General features: G+C 38.1%; 1 protein-coding gene across 2 annotated transcripts in view; it reads right to left on the bottom strand.

Annotated features, from left to right (window-relative positions):
• WDR49 (WD repeat domain 49) overlaps positions 1–22,123 on the bottom strand; it is a 169,179-nt gene that overhangs the window by 129,960 nt on the left and 17,096 nt on the right. For both annotated transcript variants that reach the window (XM_070373695.1, XM_070373701.1), the window contains one exon: positions 4,598–5,038. In XM_070373695.1, the coding sequence (XP_070229796.1) occupies positions 4,598–5,038 (441 nt within the window). The remainder of the gene's footprint in view (positions 1–4,597; positions 5,039–22,123) is intronic.

The following is a 22,123-nucleotide window of genomic DNA, read 5'->3' as shown; positions in this document are numbered from 1 at the left end:
CAACCCTGAATATTCATTGGAAGGACTGATACTGAGGCTGAAGCTCCAATACTTCGGCCACCTGATATGAAGAGTTGACTCATAGGAAAAGACTCTGATACTCAGAAAGACTGAAGGAGGAGAAGGGGTTGACAGAGAATGAGAGGGTTGGATGGTATCACCGACTCAATGGGTATAAGTTTGAGCAAACTCTGGGAGATAGTGAAGGACAGGGAGGTCTGACATGCTGCAATCCATGGGGTTGCAAAGAGTCAGACATGACTTAGCAACCAAACAACATCAAAACAAAGATGGTATTTAAGGTGAGGGCTTTGGACATTTTGGTGAGTTACTCAGTTCATCTGAGATACTTCTGATATACATGTTATTCCCAACACCAGGAATTCCAGGTTAGTTTAACATACAAATATCAACTAATGTAATACACCATATTAAAAGAATAAAGGAGAAAGGCTATATTATCAACTCAATGTCTGCAAAAAAGCATTTCACGAAGCCCAATGCATTTTCATGATAAAAATATTCAACAAATCAGGAATAGAAAGAAATTTGATAAAGAGATTGTACAAGAAAGCAAAAATCTACAGCTGATATTATACTTGATGGTGAACAACAATGTATTCTCCCTAAGATCAGAAATAAAACAAGGATGTTCACTCTCACCACTTCTATTCAACGCTGTGCTAGAGTTTCTATCCAGGGAAATTAGGCATGAAAAATAAACAACAGCAAAACCAATTAAAACTAATAAATGAATTCAGCAAAGTTGCAGGGTATAAGATCAAGTTTATAAATCTATTTATATTAATTAGCAATGGACAATCTGAAAATGAAATTATCAAAGAGGATGTTAACAGAATGAAAAGAAAAAGCACAAACTGGGATACAATATTTGTAAATTATCTATCACATAATTGCACATACATAGAATATGTACAGAATTCTCAAAACTCAATAATAACAAAATAAACCCAATAAAAATGGTCAAAGAATTTGAACAAACACTTCACTGAAAAGGATATATAGGTAGGAAACGAGCACATGAAAATATGCTCAACATTATTACTCATTAGGAAAAAGTGAAATCAAACCTCAATAAAACAAAATACAAACCTACTGCTAAGTCGCTTTAGTCGTGTCCGACTCTGTGCGACCCCATAGACAGCAGCCCACCAGGCTCCCCCATCCCTGGGAGTCTCCAGGCAAGAATATTGGAGTGGGTTGCCATTTCCTTCTCCAATGCCTGAAAGTGAAAAGTGAAAGTGAAGTCGTTCAGTCGTGTCTGACTCTTCGCGACCCCATGGACTGCAGTCCAACAGGCTCCTCTGTCTGTGGGCTTTTCCAGGCAAGAGTACTGGAGTGGGCTGTCATCGCCTTCTCCAACAAACCTACTAAAAGGGCTAATATTAAGAGAAAGGAAAAAACTTGATCATACCAAGTATTGGCGAGGATATGTTATATCAAAAATGGAATATTACACAACCATAAAAGATAAATTTCTCATATATCCAACAGCATAGATGAATCTCAAAATAATTATGCTAATTATGTTAAAGAAGCCAGACCATAAAAGGAAAGTGTATACACTGTATAATGTCAATTACATAACAGATGAGAAAATGCAAACTAGTCTATAGTGACAGAAAGCGTACCAGTGGTTACTTGACAAGTAAGGAAGGGAGGGGCTGGATGAAGGATTACAAAACTACTCTAGGAAAATCTGAGGGTGAAAAAACGCATTCATTATCTTCATCATACTATTGATTTTTCACAGCTATGTACATATATTAAAATCTGTCAACTTGGATACTTTTAATATATGCAGTGGATTTTGTATAATCACACCTAAACAAAGCTTTCCTAAACAAAGGAAAGGCTAAGATTTAATGATCAGTCCTGGAAAGCAGAAACAGTGCAACATAGTCATTACCCAATACCAACACAAGCATTACATGATAATACAGAATGTTACAAGGGCTTCCCAGGTGGTGCTAGTGGTAAAGAACCCAGGCAATGCAGGAGATGTAAGAGATGTGGGTTCAATTCCTGGGTTGGGAAGATTCCCTGGAGGAAGTCACAGCAACTTACACCAGTATTCTTGCCTGGAGAATCCCAGGGACAGAGGAGCCTGGCAGGCTACGGTCCATAGGATTGCAAAAAAGTAGGACATGACTGAAGCAACTTAGTACACACTCACGCACAGAATGCTACACACATACCAAAAAAAGGATAAACTAGAAACATTTTTAATCCACGCCAGCTAAACATTAACATCAGATCCTTAGCAAGAAAGAACTGGATATGATGTCAACTGCCACTAGGGACACAGCAAAGATTCTGAAGCACAGGTTCTGAAATCAAGCCACCTTAGTTTACAAATCTTGCAACGCTGATTGCATCCTGTGTGACATGGGGCACGTTTCACAACCTCTCCTTGCCCAGTCTCTCTTAAAATGGAAATAAATCCCCTCAAAAGTGATTATTCATCAGAAGGACTGAAGCTGAAGCTCCAACACTTTGGCCACCTGATGCCAAGAGTACTCATTGGAAAAGACCCTGATGTTGGGAAAGACTGAGGACAAGAGAGAAGGGGGTGACAGAGAATAAGATGATTGGACGGCATCATGGAATCAATGAAAATTCATTTGAACAAGCTCCAGGAGATAGTGAAGGACAGGGAAACCTGACAAGCTGCAGTCCATGGGGTCACAGAGTCGGAAACCACTTTGTGACTGAACAACAAGGTGATCTGGAGATGATTAACAGAGCAAGGCATGTGTACATAGAAAGCTAATGTTCATGATGATTATTTTTTGATGATTCTTGGCAGTAGAACATGCTATTCCCCACTTGAAAGAATCTGGCTCTTGGAGCCATTCAAATGGCTGGTCCTGGGTCTCCTCTAATAAATACACAAGATGATCCTGGAACGTCTAGTCTAACCAGCAAACGAGGAAGCTTTGAAAGACAGATAGGGTTATATCAGAAAAGACTAACTTGTATTAGTTCCATTGTCCAAAGATGGTATAATTTAGGGGGCAGGATAATAACTCAGTGGATTGAGATATATCAAGTTTGTTTAAACCCATGAGTTTATAATGATATTGATAACAATAATGATATAGCACTCATTTTTCATCTCATTAGAAAACTAGCTAATTATTTTGAATACTGGTGAATAAAAGGAAAGACCTGGGCATTTATTCTGCTTTTGTTAACAATTTGTATTACACAGTAGCTAATGAGAGGAAGTTTCTTTATTTTATAGAGGTACTTCAGCTTATAAAGAAAAAGGAAATGATGAAATTAGAATATCACCATCTTGCAACTCCTGATAAATTGATGTATCTAAGAATAATCCATAATATCTGTTAATATCCCAAGAAGAGATGGAACCAGGCATTCTATGCCCTGTGACTGAAGAACACCTCTTCCAAAATATACAAATGATCAAGGCTTTCAACTTGAGGACCAATTTACTGGAAACACGGAGAGCAAGTGGCCATGTTAAACAACCCCATGCAAACAGTCTGAGAAATTTAGACTGTGAGAAACTCCAAAGGACAAACACCTAGCTTCTTGAACAATAGCAATAGCAACAACAACAAAATACAAAACAGAAATGAGATGGAGGAAAATGTGTGAATCAAAAAAGGCATATCAACCATTCATAATGTTTGGACCTTATTCATATCTTGAGTCAAACAAACTATCAAAACAAATGACAAACTATTAAAAAATCATAAGACAATGAAATATGTTCATGACTGGATATTTCATTATATTAAGGAGTTATTGTTATTGGTATAAAATGTGATACAGTATTATGGTTGTGCTAAAGAGATATTTTTCAGAAATACTTAAGTATTTACAGATTAAATGATTGGAATTTTGGATTTCAGTATAAAGGGGAGATGTAGAAGAAACAGGAGGGCTGTGAATTGGAAATGGCTAAGGATGAATACTGGCTCTTAATGGGATTATCTCTGCTTGTGTGTGCACTTTAATTTTTTCATAGTAAAATTTACCATCTGTTTAATGTAATATAATAAGAATATGGGTTATTTAAGCTTCATTATTCCCTCAGAAACTGACTTTCCTTTCAGTATGTTATCTTCCATATAGGTATGGTTACATGAGGGTATCTGGACTGAATGGGCCCTATCCATCAAAATTAAGAAACTGACTAATCCAGCAGTCAAAATCAGATCAGCGGTTTCCTGAAATTTTCTGATCTGTGCCTTGCACTTATACAGCCTCTCAACTCTGCATATAAATGTATATACTTTCAGACTGCTAAAAACTACAGAGGTATAAAGGTCTTATCAACTAGTAATGTACACTGACCTCCTGGGGGACAGAGCCAAGAATCTGAGTCACCACCGGTTTTGTCATTTAAAGGCACACAACAGAAAAGTTTGGGAAATGGAAATATTCACTTAGCTTGACTTGTGTTCCCTCCAGGTCATATTAAAGGTATGGAAGAATAATGCAGTTCTCTATCACTGCTAGTGTTACACTTGCTATTTATCAGGAGTCCTGTCCCATCACTTCCCCCCTTTAACAAGCAATAAATTTATTTATACAGCCTCTGTACCTTGTTTACATTTTCCAGAGAAACCATACTTGTCACCCACAGGTGCTTTAGTTTGGTGGCATCTGAAGTGATGGGAAGCGTTTCTTGTAGCTTTAAATTCTCTCCCCAGATTCCTACTGAACCTTCCTTACTTATGGTCAGATAACGACTTGAACTTTTTAAGAAAATTACTCTTTGGATGGTATCCTTGTGTTTCACTGGGAGAAATTCAAGGTCTCTCCACTGGGGAACCACAGTTGCCTTTGCTTGTTCATCTTTCTCATAAAGTGTTAACAGCAGAAATGAAGTCAGCTTGTCCCAATTAATGAAGCCCTCTTGGGCCACATCCACTTTATCAAAGAGCTCTCCACATTCTTCCTTTGTACCCCAACCAACAATCTCTGTCATCCTCTGCACAAACTCTTCTCTGGACATACAAATGGTTTGACTGGGCTCTGAGGGCTAGAAACAAGAACAAAAATAAGATATCAGTGAAAGAGACCATTGTGCTACCCTCAAAGGTAAATCTCATCAGCAATTCTTCCAAGATGCAAAGAATACCTTCTACCTTACAATGGTGTTATACTGAAGTGAATTTGGGCTGCGGAGCAAATAATTGACAGATCTGCAAGTTGACATCCTCAATCACAGATGTCCTTGTAATTGACAGAGGGAAGCAGGAAAGCCAGAGATTTGATATGATGGTGGATGCAGAGGTCAGAGTGACACAGGACTGTGAACCAAGCATGCAGGTGACCTCTAAAAGCTGGACAAGGCAAGGAAACAGAGGGTCTCCAGAAGGAAAACCATCTTGACCATACCTTTATATTAGCTCTGGAAAACCCATTTTGGAATTCTGAGCTGTAGAACTGTAAAATAATATAGTTATGAGTTTTATGATACTAAGTTTGTGGTAATTTGTTATAGCATCAATAGGAAATGAATATAGTAGTTTAGAGAAAATAGACGAATACCTGAGGAGAGTTTAGCACTGCCAGTAAAATAGTATCACAGTAACACTTTAATCCAAGAGCAAGAAATCACCTCTATGAACACAGAATTACAAAACCAGTGAAACCTTATAAGTTGATTTTGGTTATTCATGATAGTTATGTACTATAATGGTTATGTTCTACAAACACAAAATTAGCAGATACTGAATGATGACTTTTATGGAAAGACACTGTTAGGTTTCTGTGAGCCTCTGGTCACAATATTTTCATCAACTGGTCAAATTGTAATTTTGTTTTATGTCTGTTTCCATTGAAAGACATTTTAATATATATTGTTAATTCATTAACATTGAATTCATGGCCTACAGCAGTATAACTTATGACTGAATGGAGCTTATCTAACACATGTATTTTCTCCAAAAGGCACAGCATAGCCTTCTTGCACTTAGACAGAACTTTATACTACACTTGGGGAACCATTTTAAAAAGTGAAAATCACCAAGAAAAAAAGCTCAAAATGCAAAAACTTTACACTAAGTGGAGCACAAATAGAATACCTGTTTAAAGTGCAAGAACTGGAATAAGAAGGCAAAGTGTGTACGTAAAATAGATAGCTAATGGGAAGTTGCTGTATAATACAGGGAGCTCAACCTGGTTCTCTATGACAACCTAGACGGGTGGGATGGGGTAGGAGATGGGAGGGACGTTCAAGAGGGAGGAGACATATGCATAACTATGGCTGATTCATGTAGATGTATGGAGGAAACCAATACAACACTGTAAAGCAATTATCCTTCCATTAAAGTAAATAAATTAGAAAATAAAAGAAGGCAGGGTGTCATCAAGTTTGATCTCAGCATGAAATAGACACACTGGAAGACTGCAACTTTTTGACATTCTGCACATGGCTGTGAATGCAGAGTCCCAAAGAAGAGCAAGGAGAGATGAGAAAGCCTTCCTCAGTGATCAATGCAAAGAAATAGAGGAAAACAACAGAATGGGAAAGATTAGAGATCTCTTTAAGAAAATTAGAGATACCAAGGGAACATTTCATGCAAAGATGGGCTCAATAAAGAATAGAAATGGTATGGACCTAACAGAAGCAGAAGATATTAAGAAGAGGTGACAAGAATACACAGAAGAACTATACAAAAAAGATCTTCATGACCCAGATAATCATGATGGTGTGATCACTCACCTAGAGCCAGACATCCTGGAACATGAAGTCAAGTGGGCCTTAGAAAGTATCACTATGAACAAAGCTAGTGGAGGTGATGGAATTCCAGTTGAATTATTTCAAATCCTGAAAGATGATGCTGTGAAAGTGCTGCACTCAATATGCCAGCAAATTTGGAAAACTCAGCAGTGGCCACAGGACTGGAAAAGGTCAGTTTTCATTCTAATCCCAAAGAAAGGCAATGCCAAAGAATGCTCAAACTATCGCACAATTGCACTCATCTCACATGCTAGTAAAGTAATGCTCAAAATTCTCCAAGCCAGGCTTCAGCAATATGAACTTCCAGCTATGAACTTCCAGATGTTCAAGTTGGTTTTAGAAAAGGCAGAGGAAACAGAGATCAAATTGCCAACATCTGCTGGACCACTGAAAAAGCAAGAGAGTTCCAGAAAAACATCTACTTCTGTTTTATTGACTATGCCAAAGCCTTTGACTGTGTGGATCACAATAAACTGGAAAATTCTTAAAGAGATGGGAATATCAGACCACCTGACCTGCCTCCTGAGAAACCTGTATGCAGGGCAAGAAGCAACAGTTAGAACTGGACATGGAACAACAGACTAGTTCCAAATAGGAAAAGGAGTACATCAAGGCTGTATATTGTCACCCTGCTTATTTAACTTCTATGCAGAGTACATCATGAGAAACACTGGGCTGGAAGAAGCACAAACTGGAATCAAGATTGCCAGGAGAAATATCAATAATCTCAGATAGGCAGATGACACCACCCTTATGTCAGAAAGTGAAGAAGTAAAGAGCCTCTTGATTACAGTGAAAGAGGAGAGTGAAAAAGTTGGCTTAAAGCTCAACATTCAGAAAACGAAGATCATGGCATCTGCTCCCATCACTTCATGGAAAATAGATGGTGAAACAGTGGAAATAGTGAGAGACTTTATTTTTCTGGGCTCCAAAATCATTGCAGATGGTGATTGCAGTCATGAAATTAAAAGACGTTTATTCCTTGGAAGGAAAGTTATGACCAACCTAGACAGCATATTCAAAAGCAGAGACATTATTTTGCCAACAAAGGTCTGTCTGGTCAATGCTATGCTTTTTCCAGTAGTCACGTATGGATATAAGAGTTGGACTCTAAAGAGAGCTGAGCACTGAAGAATTGATGCTTTTGAACTGTGGTGTTGGAGAAGATTCTTTAGAGTCCCTTGGACTGCAAGGAGATCCAACCAGTCCATCCTAAAGGATATCAGTACTGAGTGTTCATTGGAAGGACTGATGTTGAAGCTGAAACTCCAATATTTTGGCCACCTGATGTGAAGAGCTGACTGATTGGAAAAGACCCTGATGCTGGGAAAGATTGAAGGCAGGAGGAGAAGGGGACAACAAAAGATGAGATGGTTGGATGGCATCACCGACTCGATGGACATGAGTTTGCATAGACTCTGGGAGTTGGTGATGGACAGGGAGGCCTGGGGTGCTGCGGTCCATGGGATCACAAAGAGTCAGACACGACTGAGTGACTGAACTGACTGACTGACTGACTGACTGATATGTCTGTGAATGATCATGAAGGTGACTTGAGTTTTTACTTTGGGGACCCAAATAAATTTTAGCAAGTAGGCAAATTGACAAATACAAAATCTGACAATGATGAGAACCATCTGTATTCCAAATAACTATGTAGTTTAATACTGATAGGCTGGTTAGTTTGGTGAGCTTCACAGCGAGAGAATCTGTTTTCCTACTGTCTCAGAGCCAAAGCATCAGATTTGACAGTAATCACTGGGAGGCAGCATGTTGTAGAGGAGGTCGAACAATTGTAGGTTTAATCCTGGTTTCACCAGATATGTGGGAACTACTAGAAAGTTACTTCATTGTTGAGGCTTAATTTTCCCATCTGTAAAGTAGATATGCCAGTAGATATAGCAAAGTTCAGTTCAGTTCAGTCGCTCAGTCGTGTCCAACTCTTTGCGACCCTATGAATCGCGGCACGCCAGGCCTCCCTGTCCATCAGCGATTCCCGGAGTTCACTCAGACTCACGTCCATCGAGTTGGTGATGCCATCCAGCCATCTCATCCTCTGTCATCCCCTTCTCCTCCTGCCCCCAATCCCTCCCAGCATCAGACTCTTTTCAATGAGCCAACTCTTCGCATGAGGTGGCCAAAGTACTGGAGTTTCAGCTTTAGTATCATTCCTTCCAAAGAAATCCCAGGGCTGATCTCCTTCAGAATGGACTGGATGGATCTCCTTGCAGTCTAAGGGACTCTCAAGAGTCTTCTCCAACACCACAGTTCAAAAACATCAGTTCTTCAGTGCTCAGCCTTCTTCACAGTCCAACTCTCACATCCATACATGACCACTGGAAAAACCATATATGCCAGTAGATATAGCAAAATGCCAGTCTCAGGAAAATGATTATGAATGTTAAATGGCACATCAACAGATGAAGAAAAAGCATTCAGCAAAATTCAACACCAATTTATAATTACAAAAAAAAAACCTCTCAGTAAACTAATAATAGAAAGAAAATTCCTCACCTTGAAAGAGAGTAACTACCACAAACATACAGCTTAACCAAAAACATCATACTTAACAGTGAGAACCTTGTGGCATTCCTACTAAGATCAGGTACAAGGCAAGGATGTCTTCTCACCATGGCTTTTCAACATCATATTGGAAGCTCTACTTAATGAAATAAAGCAAGAAAAGGAAGTAAAAGTATAAAGATTGGAAAGAAAGATAAACTGTCTGTTTATAGAAGATATGATTATGTATGTAAAATATCTGAAAGAACCAATGGAAAAACCCTTGGAACCATCATAATAAGTGATTATAGCAAGATTGTAGGACACAAGATTGACATTCAAAAGTCTATTGCTTTCCTGTACACCAATAATGAACAGGAAGAATTTGAAACTAAAACCACAATACCATTTTACATTAGCATCCTCAAAAATGAAATACATGTAAATCTAACAAAATGTGTGTAAGATCTATATGAGGAAAACTACAAAACTCCTATCAGCACAATCAAGGAATAAATAATTGGAGAAATATTCCATGTTAATAGATAGGAAAACTCACTTTTGCTAAGACCTCAATTCTTCCCAAGACAACCTATACCTCCCATGCAATTCCAATAAAAATCTCAATAAGTCATTTTATTAATACTGACAAACTGACTCCAAGTCAACATGGAGAGGCTAAATACTGAGATAACACAATACTGAAGGATAAGAACAAACTTAGAGGATGGACTCTACCCAACTTCAAGACTTATTAAAAAATGACAGTAACCCAGACATTTGTGATATTGGCATAAAAATATAAACTAGATCAATGAAACAGAATAGAGAGCTCAAAAATAGACCCATGTAAACATGGGGTCGCTAAGAGTCAGACACGACTGAGTGACTTCACTTTCACTTTTCACTTTCATGCATTGGAGAAGGAAATGGCAACCCACTCCAGTGTTCTTGCCTGGAGAAGCCCAGGGACGGGAGAGCCTGGTGGGCTGCCATCTATGGGGTCCCACAGAGTCGGACATGACTGAAGCAACTTAGCAACAGCAGCAGCAAATATGGTCAACTAATCTTTGATAAAGAACCAAAAGCAATACATTTGAGAAAAGATAACATCTTCAACAGTGCTGGAGTAATTGGACATTCATATAGCAAAAAAGTGAACTAGACACAGACCTGATTCCCTTCACAAACATCAACTCAAAATGGATCACAGACCTAAATGGAAAATGCAAACTTGAACTACTCAGAAGTCTATCATTCTTGTCTTCGTTAAATTATTTTTAATCTAAAAGTTCAAAGAGGTGGAAACTTTTCAGTGACCCAGATATTAACAAAGTGGAAAGAAATTTCATCCTGAAAATACTCCATTTGAGCCAAACTGCAAACTGTTTCTGAAAGCTGAGTAGATGTAGACCCTTTGAACTATTACATAATGACATCAATCCATGCCTCAAATGTATGTTGTTATTAATCCATTTATTAATGTTATTAATCCATTTAACAAAAAAACACTTTAAAGCTGAATCAAAATATTCTCTTCCTGTGTTTGTAATTTATTTTTATTTCTACAATCAATAAACTGTTTTGACTGACAAATACCAAGACAATTTCTTTTTTACATTCTAGAATATGGAATTGCAAATAGAACATAAACAAGGACAAAAATAAATTTTATTCCCCAAAGTAATACATACAATCAACTTCATAATTTTATGTACATTGATAGTGCCAATATACAGTGGGGGAAGATTTAAGAAATACTTCCAATTTATGAAATTGACAGATATGTGCAATTGTACCATATCCTTGACAATTCTATTACTGATTGTTCACTCGCTAGCTTTATTTGCTTTAGTCTGAAACTAAAACCATGATTTTGCCATACATTTGGTTATAATTTAGAAAGCTGTTTATTAAAAAATCCTAACTTGTTCAAGAAGCATTATGCCTTGATCAGTGTGAGATTTGTGTTTATTAATTCTATCCTATGCCAGTTTTAATAAATTCAATGTACAATTAAATATATGAACTTTGATTCAAGCTCAGAATCATAAATGCATTAACTTTTACTGAACAATTAATTCTCATTTTATCAGTGGCCTCCACTTATGCTCTAGGCTTAGAATTCATTCACTCATTCCATTGTATTATTTGTATCACAAGTTGTAGTAGGGAGATTGTGTGGTTGCATAATAGGAGCTTGAAGATTCAGCTTGCACCTCTGAGTAGAGCTAATAACTAATGCTTAGAGCTGTTATCTGGAGAAGGCAATGGTACCCCACTCTAGTACTCTTGCCTGGAAAATCGCATGGACAGAGGAGCCTGATAGGCTGCAGTCCATGGGGTCGCTAAGAGTCAGACACGACTGAGCGACTTCACTTTCACTTTTCACTTTCATGCATTGGAGAAGGAAATGGCAAACCACTCTAGTGTTCTTGCCTGGAGAATTCCAGGGACGGGGGAGCCTGGTGGGCTGCCGTCTACGGGGTCACACAGAGTTGGACACAATTGAAGCGACAGCAGCGACAGCCCTGATAACAGAGCTGTTATCAGGATTAGTTGATAATTTAATGTATGTATACCACATGAGGTCATTTAATGTGAGTTCAACACGTTTCTTTTTTTTTAATATAAATTTATTTATTTTAATTGGAGGTTAATTACTTTACAATATTGTATTGGTTTTACCATACATCAACATGAATCCGCCACGGGTATACACGTGTTCCCCATCCTTTGTATGTCATTATATATTTACTATTGAAAGTCAAAAAGTGAAAGTGTTATTGGTGTTTGATTCTTTGTGACCCCATGGACTGTAGCCTGCCGGGCTCCTCTGTCCATGGGATTTCCCAGGCAAGAGTACTGTAGTGGGTAGCCATTCTTTTCTCTAGGGTATCTTCCCAACTCAGGGATCGAACCCAGGTCTCCTGCATTACAGGCAGATTCTTTACCGTCTAAGTACCAAGGGAGCCCTTATTTATTATTGATTGACTACTAAAGAGTTTAAAGAAGAAAAGAACTATAAATTGGGACTTTTTGGTGATCCAGTCATTAAGATTTCACCTTCTAATGTAGGCGGTATGACTTTGATCCCTGACCTGGGAGCTAAGATCCCACATGCCTTGCAGCCAAAAAAACCAAAACATAAAACAGAAGCAATATTGTGACAAGTTCAGTAAAGACTTTAAAAATAGTCCACATCAAAAATCTTAAAAAAGAAAAAGAGCTATAAATTGAGTCATCATGACAGCAATGACTATTCCCTGAGAATTTAGCTAAACTCATTTGTTGATTATGTGTATGTGTGTGTGTAAGGCTTGGGAGGTATGCATAATTACTAATTTTAGTAAATTGATCTTATCTATCAGGGGTGGTTAATTACTAGCTAGATGGTCTTAAAAATGATCTTAGTGGGTCTGAAGAATATGTCCACTCACAGGGTTACCTGAAGCTCTCTATGACCACTGCGGTCACAGGAGCAGATGCTTGTTTTTGCCTTAATATGAAACAGCAAATGCACACTGTTTCAGCTGCTCTTCCTCAGAGGCACAAATATAAAACTGTCCTCAGTGAGTCCACTGAAAGTGAAGTTTACCTCTTCTCAGCAACCAAGAGTATTTCGCATATATAACACTGACTTTTCATCACCGTAATTGCAGCTCCTATCTTGTCTTGAGCTATTTATAGTGTCACTCTATGAATTTCAGGTGAGCCTGCTGTTCCTATCTTCTTGGCAATAGATAATTTCATGGAAAGAAGGAAGAAAATCCTTCATTTTAAAAATGAGTTTGCACATACCATGATTTAGTTGTTACAAACTCTCAATCTGTATTAGGTTCAATGCTAAGTGGCAAAATAATTTATCTTTGAGTCATCTTTGGATATATTTTTATATGTTTATATGTAGGTATGCATAAATTTACATTTATATTTATATATATTAACATTTATATACATATAGATATGTATTTAAATTGGGCTTCCCTGGTAGCTCAGCAGTAAAAAAACCCGCCTACTATGCAGGAGCCACAGGAGACATGAGTTCAGTTCCTGGATGGGGAAGATCCCTTGGAGGAGGGCACAGCAACCCTCTCCAGTATTTTTGCCTGGAGAATCCCATGGACAGAGGAGCCTGGCGGGCCACAGTCCATAGGGTCACAGTCAGACACACTGAAGCAATTTAGCATGGCTTGGCATGTACTTAAATTAGTCCTAATTTAGTTAACATCTGAGTTTTATGCCTGAATTTACAACATATTTGTGTGACCATAGATTAGTCATAATCTTCCCAGGGTTTTTATAAGGCTTCAGTAAAATAATATGTATATAAGGCCATCTTTTGGAGAAGGCAATGACACCCCACTCCAGTACTCTTGCCTGGAAAATCCCATGGATGGAGGAGCCTGGAAGGCTGCAGTCCATGGGGTCGCTGAGGGTCGGACACGACTGAGCGACTTCACTTTCACTTTTCACTTTCATGCGTTGGAGAAGGAAATGGCAACCCACTCCAGTGTTTTTGCCTGGAGAATCCCAGGGACAGGGGAGCCTGGTGGGCTGCCGCCTATGGGGTCGCACAGAGTCGGACATGACTGAAGCGACTTAGCAGCAGCAGCAGCAAGGCCATCTTTAAACTGGAGAAGCAAATGGCAACCCACTCCAGTATTCTTGACTGGAGAATCCCATGAACAGAGGAGCCTGGTGAGTTACAGTCCATGGGATCACAAGGAGTTGGACATGACTCAGCAATTAACACTTTTTGCATTAAACGATTTTATTCAAGCAATATTTATTATTGTTGAAGACATCCACATCAAGTTAAATTCACAAGCATATAGTTAGTATAGCTGGCAAAATATTAAGAATTTAGGAAATTAGACTTCATTATAAAACAGAGTACAAAATAATTCTCTCTTCAATTAAAAATGTAATTAGTATGGCTTTAACAAAACTGTCTTCCCATAGACAGCTTGTTCTAACTTGAATGTAGGATTTCCAAATAAAAACTACCACACAGTGTTTAAAGTACACCCTTTCACTCCTGTTAGTTTCGCTCCTATTAGTCATGACCATGTCAATCTTTTTGAGTAAAAATTAGTACCCCTGCATCTATTAGAACTCCTCTTCTAATAAAAGCAAAGGGTGAATGATCTATTAAAAAACATATTCTTATTCAGCCCTTGCTAAGATAATGCCAATAAATTTATTTTGCTGTGTCTATGTAATGACTGAGTAAGAAAATAACCAGCGAAGGCTTCCAACTGCTCCTGCAAGGAAGCTAATATTCTCAGAATGTCTGATTGATTATCTCAGCAAGCACAACTTTAGACCTTTAAAAGTCTTCCTGTCTTCCTGAATCCCTTTCAAAGAATATTCTAAAAATCATTTTCTTTTGCCTGGAAAGCATCTTCTGCAGCTACAGTCAGTCCTTGTGAGCTTTAAAATTAAAAAAAAAAATTAAAAAGCATGAACTCTATAAAATTCTCTTCAGCTTTTCAGCTTTGTCAAGATTTGGATTTCACTGTAACTTATATAAAAACTGAGCACTAAACCTAAGTTCAAATTTCTGAAAATACAGCTTTTTAAAATACTTGACAGCCCTTTCTTTTCATCAAGAAGGGATCATGTACTTTCAATTAGAACATATGAGGGTGCCAACCCATTTTTAAAATTATTTACTTTTTGCATGAAATAATTCATGTTTACTATAGAAAAGACAAAATATAGACAAGCCAAAATTTAAAATCCTCCATAATGCCATCAGCCTACCAGACTCTTTTCCTAGGCAGAAATAGAAATACTTATGCATTATTTACGAAATGGTGTCATGATTTATTAATGTATACCTTGTGTGCTTTTTCCATTTTATATCATACCTTCTAGCTACGCCTTGTGTAATATATATTTGTCTTTAACATCATTTTAATGGCCACACAATCTTCTGTAGAGAAGAAATACAATTATACTCCCCATTATTAAAAACTTCAATTGTTCCAGTGCTTTCCCATTCCAAGTAAACAACCCTGCAACAAGCATTCCTGCAGATACATCCTTGCTTAGTTATCAAATTATTTCCTGAGGGAAATTCCTTAGAAGTGCTGCATCAAAGACTTTGCACATTCTTAAAGCTTTTGGTATATTTTGCCAAATCGTCCTGCAAAAGACCAAAAAAATTTACATTTTCATTAACAAAGTATGATATTGCTTACATGCGAGACCTTCACCAAGCTGGGGTATTCTTATTCTTTTTTAAGAGTCACTGATTCATTTCTAAAAAATAGTTCTAGTTAGCCTGAGCATTGACATACTTGCTGGCAATACAGAGTGAAATATTCCCAAACCAGACATTTAACTCTTTGAAAATACACCAACTCTTAGAAATGCTGTTTATGTTTGTTTTTTCTTTAACTTTTTCCTATAGCAATATTTTATAATGAGTAAAAGAAAGATAATTTTTCTTCTTTTTTCCTATTCTGTAACCAGGGACTTGCCTAAGACAAGAATACAAGTTCTGCTTTAAAACTATGGAGAGAGCACAATTTTAAAACCATGGACAGAGCACAATCCAATCTGGTCAGAAATCTGGAGTATTTTTCAAAACTGAGAGTGGGTTAATATGTCACACTCATTGCCCTTACCCATTGTTAAGCATTTTCCTTCGATTCTGAAAATTAATATCAAATGGTGAGTTTTAAGTCACTTAGAGAAATATTTCCATCCATCTACCCATTGACCTATTTATTAACATATATTGAACATGTAGCCCATACAAGGCAGCATGAGGTAGATTTATTTATTCATTCATTGAACAAGTATTTGTAAAACGTCTGATCCATGCCAAACCAGCTCTGAATAAGACAGCAGAAAAAAAAAAAAAAAAAAGACAGCAGAGGTCTCTGCTCTTCGAATCCTTATACTGCAGTGAGGATCCCAAACATACTGATCACACTGAATGACATGTGGTTCTGGGTTACCCAAAGTAATAACATCACAAGAATCACAGTAACTAATGCTTTTCCTAATTTCAAACTGAATTTAGGATTCAAACATGTCAAAGACATTCCATGAACTGAAATCTTTCATGGACCAGAAATCTTTCTTTTCTCTGAAAAAAAAATTGTTTGTCTTAAAATGATTAGAATTCTACAGTGCTTCTTTTTCTCTACATTAAAAAAATAGTATATTTATGGCTGATTCGTGTTTTTATATGGCAGAAGCCAACACACTATTGTAAAGCAATTATCCAATTTAAAATAAATTTTAAAAAATAGTTTCTAGTAGGATCTCAGAATCTTGTTTTCCCCAGAACTGCTAGTTTTATCAATCACTTCACCAAAAAATTTTTTTTTTTCTGTCAGATTTGTGGCATGAGTTTTGGGTAAGGTTCAATGACAGCTGAATGAGGATATACTATCTCAATGCACCCTTCTCCCCATCTCTCTAATTAAATTTAAAATTAGCATGCTGCTTCCTCACAGTTCATTCCATTGCACTTGCCTCAATTTCCTGTGGTTACAAAGTGCGTTGGTTATGAATATGTATTAGAGTTTGCTGTCAAACATTGTGAACATCTTCTGGAGCAGAAGATTAGATATGTTATTTCAAAACAGATGCATCATTTTCTATCATCCCCTGCAATTTTCATCTACCCATGAACATTCATAAGAGACTGAACAACAGAACAGAAGAGACTAGTCTGCCAGCCAAAGTTCATACTGCTCTTTTTTCTTGCTTCAATGGATTTTAGTTGGTTATAATTTTCATTTACATTATGATATCAATGATTGAAGAATTCAGAAATCTGAATGGAGTTAAAGTTTTGTGACTAACAAAGACACAAACCTTGAAACCCCTGTACTGAATTGAAGGTTTAGAATTAAGCTCTCCCATAACCACCCCCACCCCCGACCAGAGAAGGCGATGGCACCCCACTCCAGTATTCTTGCCTGGAAAATCCATGGACGGAGGAGCCTGGTGGGCTGCGGTCCATGGGGTTACTAAGAGAAAGACATGGCTGAGCGACTTCACTTTTGCTTTTTACTTTCATGCACTGGAGAAGGAAATGGCAACCCACTCCAGTATTCTTGCCTGGAGAATCCCAGGGACGGCGGAGCCTGGTGGGCTGCCATCTATGGGGTCGCCAGAGTTGGACACAACTGAAGCGACTTAGCAGCAGCAGCAGCATACACCACCCTCCCCCCCCCCCAAAAAAAATGGGCTTCCCTTGTGGCTCAGCAAATAGCCTCATGAAATTTTAATAAAAGCTATTTACTGAGAACCCTGAAGCTTCCCTGGTGGCTCAGATGGTAAAGAAACTGCCTGTGGGAGACCTGGGTTCAATCTCTGGGTCAAGAAGATCTCCTTGAGAAGAGAATGGCCACCCACTCCAGTATTCTTGCCCAGAGAATCCATGGACAGAGGAGCCTGGTGGGCTACAGTCCGTGGAGTTGTAGAGTCAGACACGACTGAGAAACTAATACTTTCAATTTCACACTGAAGCTTTCTGATGAGGTACTTAAAATATACATATGAACTCTGAATCAACAAAGTAAGCAGGAAATGAGTGAGAAAGAGTCCATCCCAGGCTCTAAAGGACATTTTTTTTTTTAAACCAAATTATTAGCTCTTTCCTGCTGTTGTATCCTTTTCAAACCAGAAATCCAATACTTCAACCAATCTCTGGTCCTTATACTTATTTCTTTGATGTCACTCTTTCGTCCCAGGTGTTCAGCAAAACACTAACCCTGGAAAACTGTCTTCTCCATGCCTACAACCAGGTTGCTGAACAAATATCACAGAAATGGGCAGAATGGTGCCACTATAATAAAATACAGGATCTCCAACCTCAAAAACTCCCTCTTTTGCTAATAGGAACCCTTCCATGTTTCCTGTCTGAACTCATTTGCTTTCCTCAAACACCTACTTCATCATTTCCTTGTCTATTCCTAACAGAAATCTGACTACTCACTCACAGAAATGAAGAAGAAGGAGAATAGAGAGAAGAAATGGGGGGTTGGGGAGCATCAACCAGATGGGAACTTCCTCAGTCTTCTGCATACACACAGAGATTGACCTGCGTCTGTAGCCATTTCTTTCTTCCTTCCTGTGGCAACAGAAATTCTCCTGTTTCCTAGATATGTCCTTCCCCCACCACCTCAGTGAATATCTTCTCTTGCTGTCTATTGACTCCTTTTCATTAGCATGTCAACATAATCAAATTACTTGAACTGTTAAAAATTTTACCCGACATTCCCATCTCTTTTAGCCACTGCCCCACCCTTGTCCTTTCGAACAGCCATCTTGAAGGAATCATATTCTTTCACTGTTTCAATTCTCTCTCCTCCAACTTACTCAGTCTTTGCAATCCAGCTTCTTTCCCTTCCCCTCCACTGAAGCTGTTCTTACTATGAGGATTAATAACTTGTAGATAAATCTTCTAGTGGATTCTTTCCAATTCTTATAAGGAAAAATATACCAAGTTAATTTTGATGCCAAAATATCTTTGTTTCAGATTCTTGATACTCCTATTTAGTTAGAAAGTGAAACTTGAGGCACATGAAAGACATCAATCAAGAAAGAAAAAGGTTCAAGCTGCTCTAAAGGAGAGAAGAAGAATTTGGTAGTTTTTGCTGTTTGACTAAACAGCTGGGAAGAGAATAGTGTCAGACAGGGGAGGTGGACAAGATGGGAGACAAGATGGCAGGTGGTGACATGGCCACTGAGAAAATTCCACGGGCAACATAGCTCAAAAAAAATTTATATATATAAATACTTAGCTTTTCATGAACCTCCCTCCATGTGACTTCAAGCCACTAGGATAAAGGCTTCCACATATACACACATTCTCAATCCCTTCCTCTGCTCTTCTGCTGAAGAATTTGGTCTTCATGACAGATTGCTTTGGGAGCTTTCCCTTCCCTAGAATTTCACAGTAGCCTGATCACACCACATTAGTGATGGGAAAAGCTCCAGTCTTGTTTCTGGCAGTATTTATCAGTGTCTGTTCACTGACCAAAGTCTACAGTTGATCAAGGTTGACGGTTGGGCAGAAGCTCTGCCAGAAAGCAAGGAAGTAATAAAAGATTGATTGTGATCCCTTGGACAGTAGCCCACCAGGCTCCTCTGTCCATGGGATTCTCCAGGCAAGAATACTGGAGTGGGTAGCCATTCACTTCTCCAGGAGATCTTCCCAACTCAGAGATTGAATCCAGGTCTCCTGAATTGCAGGCAGATTCTTTATCATCTGAGCCAACAGGGAAGCCCTAAAAGATTGATGGAAACTTGTAAAAAGGATGTGGGAGCTGGTCTGAAGGGACTGACACTGATCAAATTTGGGGTAATTTCCAGTATCAGAAAGAATAATGATGATAATAGATAATAATGCATTGAATAGAATCAATGATTCCATGAGTCTGTAGTAATATTCGAGATACAGAGACAAAGTGATAATGAGGGAAGAGAACAAAAGGCGTGAGAAAGAAGAAGCCTCTTTTTTACAGAGTAATGCTATGTTTAGAACAGTCACTCAGTCATGCCTGACTCTTTGTGACTTCATGGACTGTAGCTCGCCAGGCTCCTCTGTCCTCTGTTCTTGTGTCTCCTGCACTGGCGAGCGGATTCTTTACCACTGTGCCCCCTGGGAATCCAAAACCCCTAGTGGACCCACTTTAATCAAGGGATCCAGCTTATAGCATCACCAGTAATGGGAAAGCAACATGCTGTGCCTCTGATGTCTCAAGAGGTAGACATAACACTTCTTATGAAGTATTCTTGCCAAAAATGGTGAGCCTAAGTCTAACAGTGTACCTAAATCAAATTAACGAGAAAATGCAGATTGTGAGATGTTCTAGACATGGCATGACTCCTCAAAAAAGTCCATATCATGATAGATCACAAAAAGTAGGATTATACTTCTCGATTAAAGGAAATTAAAGGAAATGTGTAATCCTGGAAAAGATCTGTAATAAAAAAAAAAGTGAAAGACATTAGGACAAATGGGGATATTTTAATATACACATTTTATTAGGTAATATATGAAGTTAAATTTAGAAGAAGGCCCTTCTTCTTAAGAGATATATTTTGAGCTAATTGGGGCAAACTATTATCATGCCTGAACCCACTTTTAAATGACTGAGGTAAAACGATGTACTATGGTCTGAATATTCGTGTCCCCTCAAAATTCACCAATTGAAATTTTAATGCCCAACATGATGATATTAGGCAGTGGGGCCTTTGGAAACTGATAGTTTATGAATATGGAGCTCTTATGAATGGAATTAGTGTTCTTGTATAAGAGACATCTAGAGCTCCCTAGCCCTCTCTACCGTGTGAAGACACAGCAAGAAGTCTGCAGCCTGAGAGAGGGTCTTCACCCATCCATCCTGGTTCCCTGATCTCAAAATCCCTGTCTCTGGAAGTGTGAGTAATAAACTTCTGTTGTTTGTAAGCTACCCATCTGTCATATTGTATTAAGTCTCCTGGAAGGAGTAAGACACTGTATATATGTATATGTTTATGTGTGTGTGTGTGTGTGTGTGTGTGTACACATAACCACACTGGACTTCCCAGGTGGTGCAGTGATAAAGATCTGCCTGCCAATGCTGAAGACATAAGAGACATGGGTTCGATTCTTGAGAATTCCATCGACTGTATAGTCCATGGGGTCGCAAAGAGTCAGACACGACTGAGCGACTTTCACTTTGTGGGGGTCAGAGTAGTAAAGAAAGCCCAAATTATAAGATAACACTGTATAAAATAACATTGGAAAATTAGAAGTAAATTTGAGTGAAGTTTAGCATTCTTCACTAAGAATAAACAGACAGAAATAGATATCAGACTACTTTGGGTGATATTCTGGTTCTGCCAACAAGTCAAATGAACCTGGATAAATCCTTTCGTTTGGATTTTTGTTTCCTCATCTGTAAAATACAGGCAATAAAATAGGTCTCTGTAGTCTCTCTCTTGATGCTAAAGCTCAGTGAAAGGAAAGTGATGAAGAAAACTGCTAAGTAACTTCAGTCGTGTCCGACTCTGTGTGACCCCATAGACGGAAGCCCACCAGGCTCCCCTGTCCCTGGGATTCTCCAGGCAAGAACACTGGAGTGGGTTGCCATTTCCTTCTCCTGAAGAAAACTACGTAATATTAAGACAACATATCTAGAGGAGATGCTACTTTTATTTTTATTTTTTTTAACTTTAACTTTTTAATCTTTTTTTGTCACACAGAGAAGCATAAAGGATTTTAGTTTCCTGACCAGGGATTGAACTCATGCCCCCACAATGGAAGCACAGAGTCCTAACCACTGTACCAACAGGAAAGTCCAAAAATGGTCCTGCTTTTAAATTCAGCATCATTAGACCGTATGTTTAGAAAATAGTAGCAACAAATCTTTAGGCTATTAAGATATACTGACATTTTAATAACATTTATCTTTGCATCGAATTATGGTATAGATAAAAAGCCCACAAAGCCATTTGGCATACCTTACCTTGCTACAGGCATGGTTCTATTTTTCCATAATTGAGACCTTGTACACATACACAAAAACACACATTTTTCATTTTAGAATAATATTATGCACTTTTCTGTTATTTTCTTCTTTTCACTGAATAGTAAATCATGGCAATTTGGTGTCTTCCTTATTCTTTTTAATAGCAGAGTAGTAGAAGTTTACCTCAATTTATTTATCCATTAATTTATTGATGAACATGTGGGCTATTTTAAATACTCCATTTTATTGACAATATTACAATGAATATTTTATACAAATTTTATTTCTGCCCCTGTCATAATTTATTTAGGACAGCTTGTAGAATTAGAATTGCTGGTTCAAAAATTGTACATTTGATATATTTTGGAAAATTGCCTACCAAAAA

The sequence above is a fragment of the Bos mutus genome, chromosome 1, assembly GCF_027580195.1.
Source record: "Bos mutus isolate GX-2022 chromosome 1, NWIPB_WYAK_1.1, whole genome shotgun sequence".
Taxonomy (NCBI): Eukaryota; Metazoa; Chordata; class Mammalia; order Artiodactyla; family Bovidae; genus Bos; species Bos mutus.
The sequence above is the reverse complement of the archived record's forward strand: the minus strand, read 5'-3'. Positions and strand labels throughout refer to the sequence as shown.